This window comes from Barbus barbus, assembly GCF_936440315.1.
Source record: "Barbus barbus genome assembly, chromosome: 38".
Classification (NCBI taxonomy): Eukaryota; Metazoa; Chordata; class Actinopteri; order Cypriniformes; family Cyprinidae; genus Barbus; species Barbus barbus.
In genome coordinates this window covers 7,186,882-7,205,865 of record NC_136716.1, presented here as the reverse complement: position 1 = coordinate 7,205,865, position 18,984 = coordinate 7,186,882, and the positions used below count along the sequence as shown (strand labels likewise).

Genomic DNA, 18,984 nt, shown 5'->3' with positions numbered 1-18,984 from the left:
GCGTTCTCTCCCCACTGCTCTTCTCCCTCTACACCAAAGACTGCACTTCTAAAGACCCCTCTGTCAAGCTCCTGAAGTTTGCAGACAACACCATACTTATCAGCTTCATTCAGGACGGTGACGAGTCTGCTTATAAACAGGAGGTTAAGGAGCTGGCTGTCTGGTGCAGTCTTAACAACCTGGAGCTCAACACACTCAAAACAGTGGAGATGACTGTGGACTGCGCCCCCCCCCCCCCCCCCAAACCCCCCTGCACTCCCCCCACTTACCATCATGAACAGCACTGTAACGACAGTGGAGTCATTCAGGTTCCTGGGCACCACCATCTCCCAGGACCTGAAGTGGGACAATCACACTGACTCTATTGTTAAAAAGGCCCAGCACAGGTTGTAGTTTCTTTGCCAGCTGAGGAAGTTCAACCTGCCAGAGGAGCTGCTGAAACAGTTCTACTCCACCATCATTGACTCCATCCTCTGCACTTCAATAACTGTCTGGTTCAGCTCAGCTACCAAATCTGACCTCAGAAGACTACGGAGGGTAGTCTGGACTGCTGAGCGAATCATTGGTACAACCCTCCCTACTCTCAAAGAACTGTACTTATCCAGAGTGAGCAAAAGGGCTGGTAAAATCACTCTGGACCCCTCACATCCAGCACACTCCCTCTTTAAACTGCTGCCGTCTGGTCAATGCTACAGAGCTCTGAGCACCAGAACAGGCCAGGCAGAGAAACAGTTTCTATCCTCAGGCAATCCATCTCATGAACACTTGACAATAATTATGGAACACACACTATTTATAAACTTATTAACTTAGTCTACATTTTAAATTGCACATAATATACCTGTATATACAAAACTGTCTATTGTTATATACCTGTACATACAATTGTCAATTTGTATATTGTTATTCCTTATTAACTTGTTCTATTTTTAATTCTTCTTTTTATTATTTTTTTTTTGTCCTGTCACTCATTCTGTTGCTCTGTGGAAGCTTCTGTCACGAAAACAAATTCCTTGTATGTGTAAACCGGGCAATAAAGCTCATTCTGATTCTACAAAACAAACTGGTAGAAATCTGTAGTGCAGTAGCTGTTCTGTCAACTTTCAGAACCTAAAGCTTCTTCATCAGTACAAAAAAATAAAAACAACATTTATTAGGACAAAGCTGAAAAAACATCTTGTTTTTAACTTTTGCAAATGTGTGATGTCAGACAGATGAATACACCTTTTGGCACCTTTCCAACCAGTCATGTTCAGTATAATGATAAAGTAAGATAGATATGATTACTCCTAAATAGAAAAATGTGTTATTCCAAGTGCTAAATGAGAGTTAAATGTGTTAAATGAAAGTGTCAAACCTTGTGTGTAGCACCTACAGCTCTGCAGATCCTTCCTAAGAATCCCAACATTAGAAACAAATGGCCGAAATTTATTTCCAACAATAATATGGAACTGTTGATGTTTTAACTGTTTGATGTTAACATTTTGAGGGGTATTTTTACTAACTGGTAGAAGACATACATTTATTGTGTTAACATTTATGGTCACAGATCAAAAATACTGTAGTTAAGTAATACTACTTTGTGTCCAATCAAATGCCCTCTAGAATGAAGGACCCAATATGCTAAATAAATAAAAGAACAAAAAGGTGTGATATCATGTTGAACTAAATCTGAGCAAAACAAAAGTGTTTTTGGAGTTTGTATCAGTGGTTCAAAACAGTTTGTCAGCACAAACTTCTCAAAAAAACTTTGTGTGGCAGCTTTGTCGATACTTTATTTCCCAAATATTACTAAGCAAAACACACTGTATTAAAATATGATATGAACCTTTCAGGTATTTGCTAGTCACTTAAAAGACACAAAGAGCAAGAAGAACATCACACAAATGGTGTTTGTTGCAACCATTTTTATATCTTCTGTGCACAATTTTGTGAGTGGAAATTAATAGTCTTTTCAATGTTTTGAAAAACATCATCATCAGTCTGAAATAAAACAATTCACTCCTTGCCCTTTCAGAGGGATAAAGAGAAAAAGTGATGAAATACATTTGCATCATTACATCAAGTCCACATTGCATTCTGTTCTCAATCACAGTCATTCCACGTTTTCTCTTTATATATTTATATATATTTTTAGTTTGTAGGAAATCAGTCTCTGGTCATTTGAAACAGAAGTCCAGGCCATAAGAATCGAAACAGAAGAAAAGTCCTTTAATTCCTTCTACACGTTTGTCCATTCATTTTTTGCGCATTTTGACTTCACCCTCCAGCGGTTTTCCTCCCTTCATCCAAAGGGACTCGGCAACGGAGTGGCGAAATCGAGGAGGAATACAATCACAGTCTGATCTGAGGAAAGAAAACAACAAAATTCCGGCGACACACCTTTGATCCCCCCCTTAGTCTCCGAGGAGCGACAATATGAGCGCGTGCTTTTGAACATGTCTGTTGTCGTGTCGGGGAGGGCACACAGTAGTCGGTAAGTGGCTAATGATGGCAGCAATGACGGCTGTCATGGTGACTGTGTGGGTGGGCTGCTCTGGGCGGAGCTTGGAGAAAGGGAGGGGCTACAACTGCCTGGAGGAGCGCCGGAGGCCCGTGAACTGATCCCACCTGAGGAACTCTCCAAACCCTCAGAGTTCTCCAACATCTCCTGGATGAGAGGAGGCATGGAGCCGGGAATCTCCATTTTCAAGGTGATCACACGCTCTGCCCCTGTGAGAGATTGAAAATTCATTTTGTTTTCATTTTAATTTCATGTAGCTGCACATTAATTTTTCTTGCAGTAAAATGGACAAGGATTAGAATTCATCCAGGAATGATTCATGTGAATGAATGGGACTCACCCTTGGCACTGATGCTCCTAAGGTCGGTAATCTTCATCAGCATCTTAGGGAACATGTGAGGTTTGTGTGGCCTCCTGTTCCTCACGTAGATCTTCAGTGCCTCCAGCAGCGGTTCCTGCAGTACGTCCACCTTATCGGCCTCCTCCAGGTCCTGCCGATCTGCACAAACCAACAAACAACACTTCACATTTAGCTCACAAAGTTCATAGGTTGAGAGCTTATAGGAACACATTCAGATTGAGCAAAATCATGGAGATGAATACTTTTAGAGGTGAATCTCAAAAAACCTTTCAAGAACCCAAAACCAAAAAAAAGTGCTTAGAGTAGAATTATTTTGTATTGTTACATTATCTATATGTTCTGCCGGAATTCTTGTTACCATTAATGATTTTTTAAAATCTATTTATTTTGTATTTATTTTACAGTCTTTAATTATGATTTTTGTAGACATATATATTTATTTTTATTATTTTTAAATATCATAAAATTATACATTAGATAACACATTTATATTATTATATCATATAAATTGCACAATAAATACTAAAGGGACTTTATAAATATTTAATTGTCTTTATGAAGATTTTACAAGACAAAAACATTTGTTTCTTTAAAAATTATTTGAATAATTCTACATTAAATATTTTTATTTTTTAGCTTTGTAGTGAAATACGAACTGGCCATGTTTTCATGACATCATAAAATACATACAGTATATATTCACTATATGTTATATGTGACACTGGACCACAAAACCAGTCGTAAGGGTCAATTTTTCGAAATTGAGATTTATACATCATCTGAAAGCTGAATAAATAAGCTTTCCATTGATGTGTGGTTTGTTAGGATACAACTATTTAAAAATCTGGAATCTTTACAAAATATCTTCATGGAACATGATCTTTACTTAATATCCTAATGAATTTTGGCATAAAAGAAAAATAGATCATTTTGACCCATACAATGTATTGTTGGCTATTGCTACAAATATACCCCAGCAACTTAAGACTGGTTTTGTGGTCCAGGGTCACATATGAGCAGATGCAACACCACCACCAAGCACTGCATGGCACTAGAGGTCGATGTATTAAAAAAACATGGATAGATCACGTGACACTAAAGAATAATGGCTAAAGACTGATGAAAATTCTGCGTTGCCATCACAGGAATAAATAGCATTTAGAAATATATTTAAATAGAAAATAGTTCTTTACTCAGTTCTAAATTATAATAATATTTCACAATGTTATGGTTTTTACTTTGTTTCATCAAATAAATACAGCCTTGTAATTATAATTATGAGACTTCTTACATTAAAACAGTCTTAATTATTTCAATCATATATATTTCTCCAGCATATAACACTGTGCACAGTATGTGACCTTTATGTATGCAAGGCACACCAAAAAGACCTATTGCATCTTTAATAAGCAGCCCATAGGTCATAATACACAGCATGTGTGTGTACTGTACCTCCACAGAGCAGGCAAATAGCACTGAGCAGTCCCGTCTCTGCGTCATCCATCTCTAGCGGTAGTAGCTTATTGGCGAAGGCAAACACCAGATCTGTTAACGGACCGAAGCCGGCGTTGTGCATCTGCGTTCGGTTCAGCGTTAACCCATCAGAGAACGTCATGGTGTCTTGCTCAGGTGTGTAGCGGGTACAGATCCTCAGAATCTAAAAACAAAAACAGAGAGGATATGTGTTGGTCTTAACTCTGCATATATTGAACACAAAACAAGAATGTAACCAAAAACTTGATGGTCCGCATTGACTTCCATAGTATTTTTTTCTTTCATACTATGGAAGTCAACACGGACAAGAAAATGTTGGTTAACCCATATTCTTCAAAATATCTTCTTTTATGTTTAACAGAAGATAGAAACTCATACAGGTTTGAAACAACTTGAGGGCGAGTAAATGATGACAGAATTTTGAATTATTTGTCTTTAAAGGGATAGTTCACCCCAAAATGAAAGTTCCAATTTTGCCAAGCTACGAGAATACTTTTTGTACCCAAAAAAAACAAAAATAATATTATTTATTCAACATTTCCTCTCCCCGAGTTACTGTCTTCCGCCATTTTGGAGAGTACCATGATGCATGTGTGTGCTTTCCCCAGAATGTAATCAACGTAATCAGCGCTGTTTACATTCAGCATGCGCGCATTTTCACCTGAACGCTGATTACGTTGATAGCGCGCACATACAAGACGGTAACTCTTGGAGAAGAAATGTTGAATAAATTATGTTATTTTAGTTTTCTTTGCGCACAAAAAGTATTCTGGTAGCCTTGCTACGTTTCTGGACCTGGGAACACTGCAGTTGTGTTGCTGTCTATGCAGGGTCTGAGAGATTTAATCAAAAATATCTTAATTTGTGTTCCAAAGATGAACGAAGGTCTTGGAACGACATGAGGGTGAGTAATTAATGACAGAATTTTCATTTTTGGGTGAACTAACCCTTTAAGTTACCTTTTAATTTCCATAATTTTAAAAGAAGTACCTTACTAGTGTACAGGGAGTATTATTAAACACATTTTTCACAAGGGAATGCTTGTGGGATTTGAACCTACAACCTTCAACAGGCCAAATGTACGTATTTAGCTTCAGTGACGTAATGTAGCCCGTTGTAAGGTCTGAGCCAGTGCAGGCTTAGCAAAAGTCAGGTTAAGAGTATGTTCTCACCAGTATGTCGAGGCAAGCGGCCTTCAGCAGCGTGATCTGGTCTGCGATGGTGAGGGTGGTGAATCCCGGCAGCTGCTTGGCAAACTCAACCGTCTTTATGATGCACTTGGTGGAGAGCTCGCTGAACTTATCCCACAAATCCACATCCAATGACACACGCCGCTCCGAGCTGTTACTCTATACACAGAGAGAGACAAAATTCAGCTATGGTAAATGTTTAATAACCGCATCCATAAAGGCTGAAAGAGTGGCCCATGAACTCTGGCTGTCAGCTTTAGTGAAGTCTGCTTGTAAACAGAAGTAGAATCAGAGTTCTGGGAGTTATTGACAAACTGGCACATATCTGTAATTACAGTATTGATTCATCATTCAGTGTCAGCTCATTAATTCAAAACCAAAACAGAGCCAAAACAGCGAGGTCATATCCTCACATATGAAGATTTTATTAGGTTGTGAAGAAGTCAAAATGCCACATTATGTGTAATCCAATGATTTCAATAGGGCTGGTGATATGGCTAAAGTATGTCAATATTTATCAATCAGCCTTTTGATGATATTTAATGCATATCTTCGGATACTTCTTATTGATCTTAATATTTTTAACAAAACAGTAAAAATAATTCACGGAAGAACGATCAGACATGATTAGAGAGAGACAAAAAAATTATAATAATAATTTACAGAACAACAGTGAAATTACAATAATAACTAAAAATGATTATTTATGGCTGTATTCATTTATTTGCTTTCACTCATTAAACCATAGAGTTTTTATTTTGGCTTTTATCTTTATCATATTTACAGCATTTGCAGAGATGGAGTTCATGTGAAGCAGCATTTACTGCAAAATGAGGCATGCATTTTAGACTATATGTTTATTAAGTGAATTGAAAAACTCAGCAGCAGTTTGTTCCGTAATTGTTTAAGGCCATTTCTACCTTCTCAGATAGGAAATTACAGTATTTTTTCATAAATATACAGAAAAATCACATCCCGGAATGATGGTGTATTTAATCATTTTCATTTATATGAACCAATATAACACATCGTAACAAACAGCAATGTTTTCCTACATATATATTTACTGAAACATGTAAACATGATTCAGCCCTCACATGCTCTTACCGTGGTGTATTTGCCGAGTTGACACAGCGAGGGGAAGGTCTCTTGGTGGGCTTTCCTGATTCTGTCAATCATCTGTTCTGTGTCTGGGCTCAGCGTGTAGCTTTCTGTGCATTCTGGCTTTTTGTCTTCTTTCTTCTTCTTATTCCTGTCATTCCTCACCGCTGCACAGACAAAAAGACAGACGGCAATATTGATTGTACATATTCTAATATCTGTTAATGATTCTTAATTCTTCTTCTTTTTAATAACAATTCTTGATCTTCAGATGACATTCATAGATGCATGTACTTCTGACACAGATATATTAAGCTGATATTAAGCTGTTACAATGAATTGTCCCAATAAACAACATAATAATAATAATTGAATTAAATCATGTTTCTGTAAGAACTGTAACATTTGGTAAAGAATATTGCACCATGTAACCAGTAACTTTTCGCCCTCTCATTAAAAATATTAAGTTGCATGTGCTTTGCATACAGAAATAATAATATAATTAATTTTAGAATATTTTTATTAAATAGAATCATATTTTTATCAAGCACTAATAGCTCAATAATAATAATAACAATAAAATATTATATTAGTAAGAAGTTATTTTTAATTGAACATGGGTGTTGTTTATAATATTACATTCTAAAATCATTTAATCACATTTAATCATAAATTGTATGATAACACACTGTGGGTATCAGTGACATGTAATTTCAGGAGAAAATGAAGTGGGCCGAAAAGAACACGCATTTATTATTATTACTTCTACTACCACTAATATTACTTTTACTACTATTTATTCAACATTGGTGTATTTTACAATATTTAAACATCATCATAACATACGTTTGCTATCACAGTGAGATGTGTCGCCATGCCATTTTAGAAAGAAATGAAGAGGGCAGAAAAGAAAAGAGATCACAAGAAGACAGATAGGAAAGAAAGAGGGATGAGATGAAGGAGAAAAAGAAGTAAGCAGCAGTACTGGAGTGAGATGAGACAGACAGATAGAGGAAACGTGTTAGAGCCAACACATCACATCTGTGAAGACAAACCACGAGGGGAGGAAAGGTGAGAAAGAAAAAAAAAGTGTTAAAGGAAGAAAAACGACAGGAAGCAGAAATGTCATCACACCCCCACCATCAGTACCATCTCAAACACATTCTCTCTCTCTCTCTCTCTGCGGGGTGTGTGTTAGTAGTTTGATGAATAGAGCGGGTGGATGAAGTCGTACATAATGCTGATAGATCACCACAGGTTTCATTAGACCCAGAGCTAATCTAATCTCATGATATGACACACACACACACACACACACAAACTGTAATACCATAGCATTATTTTTTTTCCAATCCCCACAAACACTCGGACCCTCACTGCATCCCTCTCTCAGGCCTCTGGAGATGCGGAATTAATTCCTAAATAAAAGTGGGCTATCTTAACGTGCCTACATTAGCCCCTATGACAGATTGGCACAGCGATCATAAGCCGCAAAACACAATTTAATGAAGTCATTAAAGAACTATTAGCCTGGCTGCACCATCACTCATGCACAAGCGTTACTGAGAGACCTGCAGCGAGAGAGAGAGAGAGAGAGAGAGAGAGAGAGAGCAAGAAACATCTCTTTCTCCAGCAGTATGATGAGTATTTTGTGTGTTCCTGGAAAGGTGATTTTTACATACAGCAATCGGTGACGATATGGCCAGAAACGTGATATACGCAAGTATGCAAATGCCAAGTGCACAGTTCAGTTGTATATACTTAACATGCATTCTTGAGTCACGGTGGCAGTAACAAACCCAAGGGGCCAATAGAGTTACATACAATAGAGTACATATCTGTACTATTAAAACCTGAGCTGCAATATGAAGTGTGCTTTGGTGCATTTCAGACTGAAAAAATGTGTGAAACTGAATTTAAGTGCCTATGTTAATGCACTTGCGTAGAGGTTTTTGGGCCTGTGTATTGTGATCTCATTGCATAACTGCTAAAACAATACACACAAAAATATAGATAGGGTGTAAATATCAATTAATACACTGATAGGGGTGTAAACATCTGCTCTGATTCAATTATGATTATTTTGGTAAGATTCATTATCATCTTCAAAAATATGCTGAAGGAGGACCATATCATTTCAGAGATGCGGGGAAACATGGAAGCATAATCCACTCTTTAAAATGGAGTTTACTGTGTGACGTCGAATATCATTGAATTCGGCAAATTTTGTATGAATAAATCAAAAATAGGGCTGTAAACGTAAAGGGGTCATATGGTCGATGCTAAAAATAACATTATTTTGTGTATTTGGTGTAATGCAATATGTTAACGTGGTTTAAGGTTCAAAAAAACACATTATTCTCCACATTCCGTACATTAATTGTTTCTCCTCTCTGCACTGCCTTTCTGAAACGCATTGATTTTTACAAAGCTCATCGTTCTGAAAAGCAAGGTGTGCTCAGATTGGCACGATATCCAGTGCGTTGTGATTGGCCGAATACCTCAAGCGTGTGATGGAATTGTTATGCTCTTTATCCCAATATGGACTAGCGTGTGTGAATATGATTAATATGACTAAATTTAGATATGAAGTCTGCTTGTTGTGCGTGTGAATCAGAGGCGCAGTTTCATCTACTACAAATACTCAAACCTACACGACAATTTAGTGTTCATACGTAAAGCTTTAAAACAGAATTGAATAATAATAAAAAAAAATGCTTGATTATTTGACTATTCCAAAAAAAATCTATAGTTTAATGGATCAAAAAACAATGCAATGTTAGACATTTCTGTAATTTCTACAGTTATTTACTGTATTTCACCCAGTACGGCAAATATCCTTTACAGTAAATAACTGTAATACCCTTTGCATCAAGGGAATTTCCTGTGACGTCAGACCACACACACAGAGACTTACTGTATTTTTTTTGAATTGCTGTATACTACTGTAATTGCCATAATGGCCTCTTTGGCGCCATTCTATTGAGGTTGTTTTATTTTCCTCATTTCTTACATTTGGATTGACACAATTTGCCCTACACCGTGTCTACAACGCCGCAACAGCTTGGGACTGACTACACTGGATGTGTTACATCGCTTGGCAAATCATTTGTCCTTCATGTCAGAAACAGCACGAGCACTTGGAGTGCATCTGTACGTCAGAAATATACCGGGTCATCACTTTACTGTCCGCATCCACTGTAGATAGTATATATAATCGGTTATATATTGTCTTTTGTCGAGTCGCGCCGCCCCACTCGCGTCCGAGGAAGACACGGATCCAGCGGGGTAGCGCCAAGGGTTTTGCCCGGGGATGAACCCCCAAGAGTGGAAGAGTTCCAGAGAACATCTGCGCTGTGTCAGTGCACCTTACGAGAGAATAAGACCAGCAAGCAAGGTAAAAATATATGTACTTTTGTCTGTGTTTTTGCCTCAGTTTTTTTGCATACCAGTTTAACCTAGTAACATTTGCCAGTCAACATGACGGTAGCAAACTTTACTATGGTAAACTGCACTGTCTTTTGTCAGCGTATTGAATTAAGTTACGGAATTAAAATTATTTTTAACAAGCAACGCTTATATTAACATTAGGTTAACTAATGTGAAATGTTGTTCAGGTGTTAGTAGTTAATGTTGACCAGTAGCCTACTGAGAAAATAAAATTGTATGGTAGCTAGGTTAAACAAGTTTTATGGCTAGCTGCCTTTCTAGTTTTAGAATTAGTTTGTTATAGTTTATAATGAAATTTAAGATTTAATGCATTTTTTTCTATTTGTGATTTAAAGGCAACTGCAATGAAGCATCAAGAAAGACATGAGCATGCCAGCCACCTTGAGACTGATAATTCATGGTAAGAGAACAACTATGGTTTTGAGAGATTTGTGTATTCTATATGGGGTTTGCCTTTTAAAAGTGTGCCATTTCTACTTTTTCAGAGAAGACATTTCTGTCACTAACAAAGTGGATGGTGAGCAAAGGTGGTGGCCACGTTTTGGAGCAGCACCTGGGTTTTGCAGATGGCTATGTATTCTTTGGCTGCTTGTCATTTTTCCCCATTATGTCTCTGTTTCCTAAAGATTCTTTGTGAGGATAAATCCAGAGGATACAACATAATGCACTGCAAAATGTCCTAAGACAGGAGAAATGGTGAAAAGATATACTGTTCCAGCGTCGGAAGACTCTATTTTTAAGTGTTATACATGCAATGTTTTAAATAAAGAATTTAATATTTTATAATTATTGTATCTGTATTAATTGAATGCCAGTAGTACCTATGTAGAATAAAAATAAAGTGAATTCTATATAAAAATGATAAAATCTAATGAAATTTATATTAAAATGAATGAATTATAGTATACTGATGAATTGGATTTTTTTACAGTACAATTTGCAACTGTAAATCAAATACAGTTTGCAACTGTAAATCTTAATTACAGTAACTAACTGGCAAAAATCCTTTGAAATGTCTAACAGTGTGGCTAGTTGCAACCTTAATTTCAACAAAAACAACAGTCGCTCAATATCCACTAAGTGCCACCAAGTCATAGTTTTATGTAACAGCAGCGGCTGCTGGCACATGACCAAAAGCGCAAATCTTATTGGTCGGCTGTTTTCTTCAAAGTGTGATGGAAAAGACTTTAGAACCCCTCTGTTACACTGACAACCGGCAAATGTTCATGTCAGTCTGAACAGATGCATCAAGAATTACTGATTCAAATTTAAATGTTTTTTCGCAACAAATTTTCATGATAAACCTTCGTCTTGGTGTGAACAGGCCTTAATGCTCACATATGTCTGGTTCAGGACGTGTGTGTGTGTGCGCTTGAGGCTCTTGACAGGGATAATTTGAGAGGAGAAAATTAAAGCGCTGACAGATCGTCCATCACAAAGATGAAATTCAATGAAAAGATAAAAATGTCAATGTTTCCTCCCTCCGCTCCCGCACTCTCCACTCCTCTTATTTTACAATCTCTCGTCCTCCTCAGCAGCGGCAGATGAGTTGTGAGTCTAATGCATTTGGAGCAGAGAGAACCCAGCATGTTGTGTTAAAAATCAATGCATGTGTGTGTGTGTTTTATTACAGATGTTGTGTGCTTTCAAATGTATGCAGGAAGTGAAGTGTGAAAATGCTGCTGTGCATCATTTTGTAAATGTACCATGAGTCAAGAGGTGTGAATTCATATGAACTCACATTAATGAAATGAGTATGTGTCGTGTCATTATGAATGATTTGATGGGTCACCTGCACAGCAACTCAATCTCACCATGATGCCTGCTAGACATCCATGTGCATGTATCTGTCAGACTTGTCCATAATGTCAAGCTTGACATACACATGAACACTGAAGGAACTTAAATAATAATAAAAAAATATATATATTTAACAACAATTATTTAATCTATGTTTGAATAAAGTGTATATGAAACAAGTTATTACAGCCACCATTTTACTATTAAAATATTAAATTTAATTTTTTTAGTAAATGCAATTTCTTAATTTTTAAAAAAGTATTTCAACAAATTTGTGTAGTAACATTATCATATAATTACAAGGTTAATAGAAATGTTATTATTTTAGTGTGTGTAACTTTATTTGAGTGTGATTAACAATCATTTTGTTTTAGTAAAAAAAAAAATATTTTGGTGCATAACTAATAATTATTATTTTATATTATTCATCACAATAAATTAAAGTGCAAATTACCAGTCGTAACTATTTATTTCTTTATTTCTCTCTTTCTTTCCTTCTCTCTTTGTCTCCTTTCTTTCTTTCTTTCTTTCTTTCTTTCTTTCTTTCTTTCTTTCTTTCTTTCTTTCTTTCTTTCTTTCTTTCTTTCTTTCCTATTCAATCCCTCTATAAAATGCACTATTTGTGTCTCTTGCTGCAGTGGAGACTCACATCCACTTGATGGTGAGAGTGCGTCAAATCTGTCTGGAAGATTTCTGAACAAACACACATCCACAACTTCTGCTGTAGACCTCTGAGTGTGTGTGTGTGTGTATTTTCTCACCTCTCCCAATTAACTTCTCAAGTATGACAGCACCTAGCAGTGTGGAGACGTGTTCTGGTATAGCCAGAGGGAGGCACTGACTGTGAGTGTGTATGTGTGTGTGTACTTATATCTCTACTTGCAATTTAATATTTTGGCAAGAGTTCTTCAGCTGTGGAGGGAGTATTTCTGATGCATTGCTCACATTCTTTGGACATCCCCACTTCCAGGCACTTCTGCAGCCGGCAGTATTGACAGCGGTTGCGGGTGACTTTGTTGATCATGCAGTTCTTCTCTCTGTGGCACGTGTAGACCATGTTCTTCTGGATACTTCGCCTGAAGAAACCCTAAACACAAACAACACAAATAGGACTGTGAGACAAACTCCAAGAGACGCAAGAAAGTGCCAGTCATGTGTCAAAACATCTAGATTTTAACTTTCACATGGTGCTTTTCCCGTTCAAAACTCATAGCAATGATGGTAAAGTGTTGCTGGTTTTTTTAGTTTTCCTTTAACGTCAACCAGCAAAAACTCTAGGTCTGATCAATTAGATAGAAAAAAGCCTCTTTTCAAAAAGCTGTGGGGAAGGCTATACTTACAAGGATAGTTGGTTGATTTTCTAATTCCAAACCCACAAGACTTTTGTTTATCTTTAAAACACCAAAGTAAATTTTGTTTTATTGAAACTTGAGAGATATAACTCATTATAAGACCAAAACTTTCAAGCTTCAAAAAGTTCATAAAGGGATTGTAAAAATCATCCATGCGATTCAAGCATTGTAATCCAAATCTCCTGAAGAAACATAATAAGTTTATATGATGAACAGAATTAATTTAGGAATTTAATCATGTAAAACATTTTTTCAATGCACATACATAGAGCACACCAAATATGGTACATTAACATGTTTGCAATGACTTCCAATTTTTGGATGAAATATTCCTTTAAACCCAAAAATATACTTCAGTTTTGAATGCTTAGCATATGCATACAACCAAAACAGACAAAGTATACTCCATTAGATAACGTTTGCAAACACAGGAGCTCAACAGATGCCACAAAACCTGTGGTTACCTGCCACAAGACTTCTAATGACTTTAAAGGAACATCTAAACTTGAAAAAGCATATTAAAGTAAGTTCTTCTCAGTCTTTGAAAACCTGGGCTCCCAACACTGTTCTCACGCCACACAGACATTTTTTTCATGCAATGCCAGTGAGGTTTGTACAGAGGCCCAATAGTGCACAAGACAACAAAATATCCTCAACAAAGCAGAAACAAGCTGCGACACCATGAAATTAGCACAACACTACGGAAACAAGTTGCAACACAGCGAAATTAGCACAACACAACAAAATGAGTCTTGTGTGGTGTGGTGTGTTTTGGCGATTTCGTTGTGTTGTGCACTACAGGGCCACAATAGGTTTGTCTGTATGACTTCTAGTTTTTCTATATTTATAACAAATGGTATAGTTAAGCAATCAATCGAGGAAGAAGGTTGCTGTTTTCCCAAATATTAGCACGATTGCAAACGTGATACTGATTTTATGCAATTCAGGTTGTTAACATAAAAACAGCCCCTTACCTTAAGTATTCCAAAGTATTTAGATCGTTACTAAAACTGAGTAATCTAAGGAAATGCTTTACAAATGACTTTTTAAAGCATGTATTTTGCAATCTGGAATGAAATACATTTTAAAAGTAACCTTACCAAAGTATATATATATATATATATATATATATATACTATATATACATATATGTCTGTGTGTGTGTGTGTGTGTGTGCATGCTTTTGTGACAAATGAGAACATAAATTTGTATAATGACATGGGTATGACGTAGGTATTACAAGGAGAAGGTGATTTATGAGGACACATTGGCCCATGTCCCCATTTTTCAAAACGCTTATAAATCATACAGAGTGAGTTTTTTGAGAAAGTAAAAATGTTTCCTGTAAGGGGTAGGTTTAGGTGTAGGGCAATAGCAAATACAGTTTGTACAGTATAAAAACCATTACACCAATGGAATGTCTCCACTTTTCACAAAAACAAACGTGTGTGTGTGTGTGTGTGTGTGTGTAAAAGTCACAGTGGCAACAGTGGCCTTAGCAAAAATCACTAATGACAGAACTCAAGGATGAGGACACATGCAGGCAGGCTAATTCAACGAGCTTGCTGAAGGTAATCTCTTAATGGTTTTACTTTTAACATTCATAAGTCTCATCCAGATCTATTAATTCCAATGCACTCTGGACATGAGAAAGGTCAAAAATCTGTCTCACACTGAGAACAGAGAAAAGGGAATGTGTATAACGGGTCAGCATGGTTAACTAGAATGAACCGCAACCCATTCAGATAGTTTTGAACATGTCACTTAAAACTTGTAGTGTAGCTATGTACAGTAGTACTTAAACTACTACTTTACCATATGAAAAGTTTAAATTCAAGTAGCTTGACATAGAAGTGGACAACCCATCAAGTTGCAAACAAATAGTTAATACACTACAAGTTGCTAACAAAAAATGGTTAACTATGCTAAAGCTAATGAAGGAGGTAGTACTGCAGCCGTGACATCAACACCCGGATTTTCCTATGGGTTTTTATGTTTTTTACATTTTTGAGTAAAACATGGTCTCTGGTAAATTCCTGATTCTTGGACATTTTGCTCTACAATGTAAATTACACACAACTATGGGCAAGATTGACTAAACAGGGCAAATTATCGTTAGAGTGCAATTCCATAAAATTGCAGATAGGAGGGGGAAATTCTGTGGGTGATTTACTGACAATGTGCAAATTAAAGGACAGACGCAGCCAGATCATTTACATAATGACCAGCGCAATCTACTAAGAGCAGCGCAAATTACAGCTTACTTTAAAACATGCTTTTTTGGGTGTTAAACAATGGCGCAAATACCAGTAATTTGATGAGCGCAAACATTAGTTAATCGCATTGCGTGGTTCATTTTAATACCCTCCTCCCATAAATTTTGCATCTGAAAACTCCTACAAATGTATATTCTATAAGGTCAGGTGCAAAACCCAACTGTGTCCACACCTTTTCAGTGCTAACTTGTCACTGTGTGTCTTTAGTAAATCCTGAAAGTACTATTTTAACGGCAAAAGGCGGTTTGCGCAGGCTGTTAGTAAATCTGGCCCTATACCAGAAAATGCTAATTTTGAAGCAGTTATTTTTTTTTTTATGTGTCTGTGATAAGCAACTACATGACAATGTTTGAGGGTGCGCGTGAAAATGCCCAAGTATTGTCACGTTATGTTTACATGTACTTCATTAACACTACTATACTGTGTGTATATAAACAGTATTTTGCTATTATTCTCTACTTTTTGGGAAAAAAGGCTTACTGAAAAAACTGAAACTATTCTGAAAACAGCTGACTACTAAGCTAAGTTAGTAATGTTGCTACTTTTGGGTCGAATGAGAACGGGTCACATCACTCACCTTGCAGCCCTCACAGGCACTGACGCCATAGTGGTACCCTGAAGATTTGTCCTGACACACAAAGCAGGGCTTATAGACTCGAGGAGGAGGGGGCGGAGAGGGTGGGCTTGGGACTATCTCCTCTGAACTCGTACTCTGGGTCTCGATAGCTGTGAAAGAGAGAGAGTTTATGGGTCAATGACATGACATTTTTTTGCTTTGTGTGTCTATTATTACAGTACTCATAAATACATTACAAATCTATTCAATCAGACTGTGACTTGAACACACTTTTTCTATGACCTACATGTTCATATCTGAATTAAAATGAATTTCAATATTATTTTTTGTCAAGCATAGTCATTAAAATAAAACATTTACATTACATTTACATTTAGCAGACACTTTTATCCAAAGCGATTTACAAATGAGGACAATGGAAGCAATCAAAATCAACAAAAGAGCAATGATATAACAGTGTTATAACAAGTCTCAGTTAGCTTTACGCAGTACATGTAGCAAGGTTTATTTTAATTATATAATAAATAAAAAGAAAACAGATAGAATAGGAAAATAATAGAGCAAGCTACACTGTAAAAAATGATCGTGATTTTAACGGTAAAAAACTGTGAAAATGCTACGGTAAAAACCTGTTACATGGTTAACGGAAAGTTCCTGTAAAATTTACAGGGAAAACCCGTAAACTGACGTTCCCAGAATTCCCTGCATTCCATTTCAAATTCTGTTTGAATTTGACGTTTTTTTCTTTGAAATAACTATGTTTCTTCTTAGTTTTTTCTTATCGGTTATGTTTATTAGGGTTGTATGTTACATCTAATGTTGTTAAATTAATGTTTATAGCATATTTCAGTTTAATGAGTCTCACCATGATGGTGTTTAGTGCTTGTGTGAATGACACAGTGCACCTTCTGTATATTCTATTGTTTAAAAGTTGCTTGTGATGGGCTTTGACTCATCATGTGACTTTCTCATCATCACCTGCATTTGGTGGATATCAGTGTATTTCAAAGGAACAAAACAGATTTCAGTACTTTAATAGGTTGGTATATTAAGATTATATCAGTTAAAGAAATTACGGTATTTAACTGTAAATTTAAGTTAAAACCGTAAAACCTAAAACGTTGCTACCGTATTTTTTACGGTAGAATTCTGGTAACCACAGCTGCCAGTTTTTTACCGTAAATTTTACGGAATTTTTTCTACAGTGTAGTGTTAGAGGCTTGTTTTTGCTTTTGTTAATTGTATAATAATAAAAAAGTAGATCAAATACAAAATGATTAGAAAAGCTAGTGTAAGTAGTTTTGTTATGAATAGAATTAGAATAGAGAGTGCTAGAGTTATAGGGTCAAATAAAGATGAAAGAGATGCATTTTTAGCCGATTCTTGAAGATGGCTAAGGACTCAGCTGCTCAGGTTTATTTTGTACAGGTCATTCCACCAGGAGGGAACATTTAATTTAAACGTCCGTGAAAGTGATTTTGTGCCTCTCTGAGATGGCAAAATAGGTGCAGAACCAGTAGTGGTTTTGTAGGCAAACATTAATGCCTTGAATTTTATGCGAGCAGCTATTGGTAGCCAGTGCAAATTGATAAACAGAGGTGTGACGTGCATTCTCTTTGGCTCATTAAAAATTAATCTTGCTGCAGCATCCTGGATTAATTGTAAAGGTTTGATAGAACTGGCTGGAAGACCTGCCAAGAGAGCATTGCAATAGTCCAGCCTGGACAGAACAAGAGCTTGAACAATGAGTTGTGAAGCATGTTCCGAAAGAAAGGGCCTGATCTTCATGATGTTCAATAAAGCAAATCTGCAAGACCGGGCAGTTTTAGCAATGTGGTCTGAGAAAGTCAGCTGATCATCAATCATAACTCCAAGGTTTCTGGCTGTTTTTGAAGGAGTTATGGTTGATGTGCCTAATTGGATGGTGAAATTGTGATGAAACCATTGGTTTGCTGGAACCACAAGCGTTTCTGTCTTGGCAAGGTTGAGTTGAAGGTCCTTCATCCAGCAAGAAATGTCTGTTAGACAAGCTGAGATCTGAGCAGCTATCGTCGGGTCATCGGGATGGAATGAGAGGTAGAGTTGAGTGTGATCAGTATAGCAGTGATATAAAAAGCCATGTTTCTGAATGACAGAACCCAGTGATGCCATGTAGACAGAGAAGAGAAGTGGTCCAAGAACTGAGTCCTGAGGCACCCCAGTAGTTAGATGTTGCGACATAGATACCTCACCTCTCCAAGATACCTTGAAGGACCTATCTGAGAGGTAAGACTCAAACCAATGGAGTGCGGTTTATGAGATGCCCTTTACCAATAGGGTTGACAGGAGGATCTGGTGGTTAACCGTGTCAAAAGCAGCGGACAGATCCAGCAAGTATTGAAGATTTGGAATCCGCTCTTGCAAGTTTTAAGGCTTCAATAACTAAGAGCAAGGCAGTCTCAAAAATAGCCTTAAAACCTATGTTGAAAATAGTTTTTCAGAAACATAAAACATTTAATAGCCCAAATTAAATCCAAACCATGTTGAATAAAGCAGACTTTCCGATCTAGGAGGCATCCCTAACCCTGAACCCTGTCCCAGAGCGTCACATCGCAGCACTGCTGTATGTGACTAGGAACATTACAAGAGAGATCAAAGACACAGACATCCTGAAGCAGCTCCTCTAAGGAAATGAGCTTCTGTCAGAAAGACACAGATGATCTTAGCACATTCATTAAACACGTGTAACACATTTGTGCTGCTGATAATTAGCCAGCCATTGCACATCAAAACAAGAGATGAACACTGTTAAACATCATTCAAACTACTGATGGGAAGGTGATCAGACAGCAATGGCTTGGATTCTAAAGGGGTTTCCTGCTGTTTTCGCCGCGAGAACTA

General features: G+C 36.9%; 1 protein-coding gene across 2 annotated transcripts in view; it reads right to left on the bottom strand.

Annotated features, from left to right (window-relative positions):
- Positions 1 to 1,409: 1,409 nt before the first annotated feature.
- LOC306858062 (retinoic acid receptor alpha-A) overlaps positions 1,410 to 18,984 on the bottom strand; it is a 190,443-nt gene continuing 172,868 nt past the window's right edge. Inside the window, exons 2-8 of one of the 2 annotated variants that reach the window (XM_079398440.1) lie at positions 16,105 to 16,253; positions 12,845 to 12,986; positions 6,656 to 6,816; positions 5,531 to 5,707; positions 4,317 to 4,521; positions 2,844 to 3,002; positions 1,410 to 2,712 (exon numbers count right to left, since the gene is read on the bottom strand). In XM_079398440.1, the coding sequence (XP_079254566.1) occupies positions 2,510 to 2,712; positions 2,844 to 3,002; positions 4,317 to 4,521; positions 5,531 to 5,707; positions 6,656 to 6,816; positions 12,845 to 12,986; positions 16,105 to 16,253 (1,196 nt within the window). In that variant the 3' untranslated portion in view covers positions 1,410 to 2,509. The remainder of the gene's footprint in view (positions 2,713 to 2,843; positions 3,003 to 4,316; positions 4,522 to 5,530; positions 5,708 to 6,655; positions 6,817 to 12,844; positions 12,987 to 16,104; positions 16,254 to 18,984) is intronic. The other variant, XM_079398439.1, reaches the window with a different exon arrangement.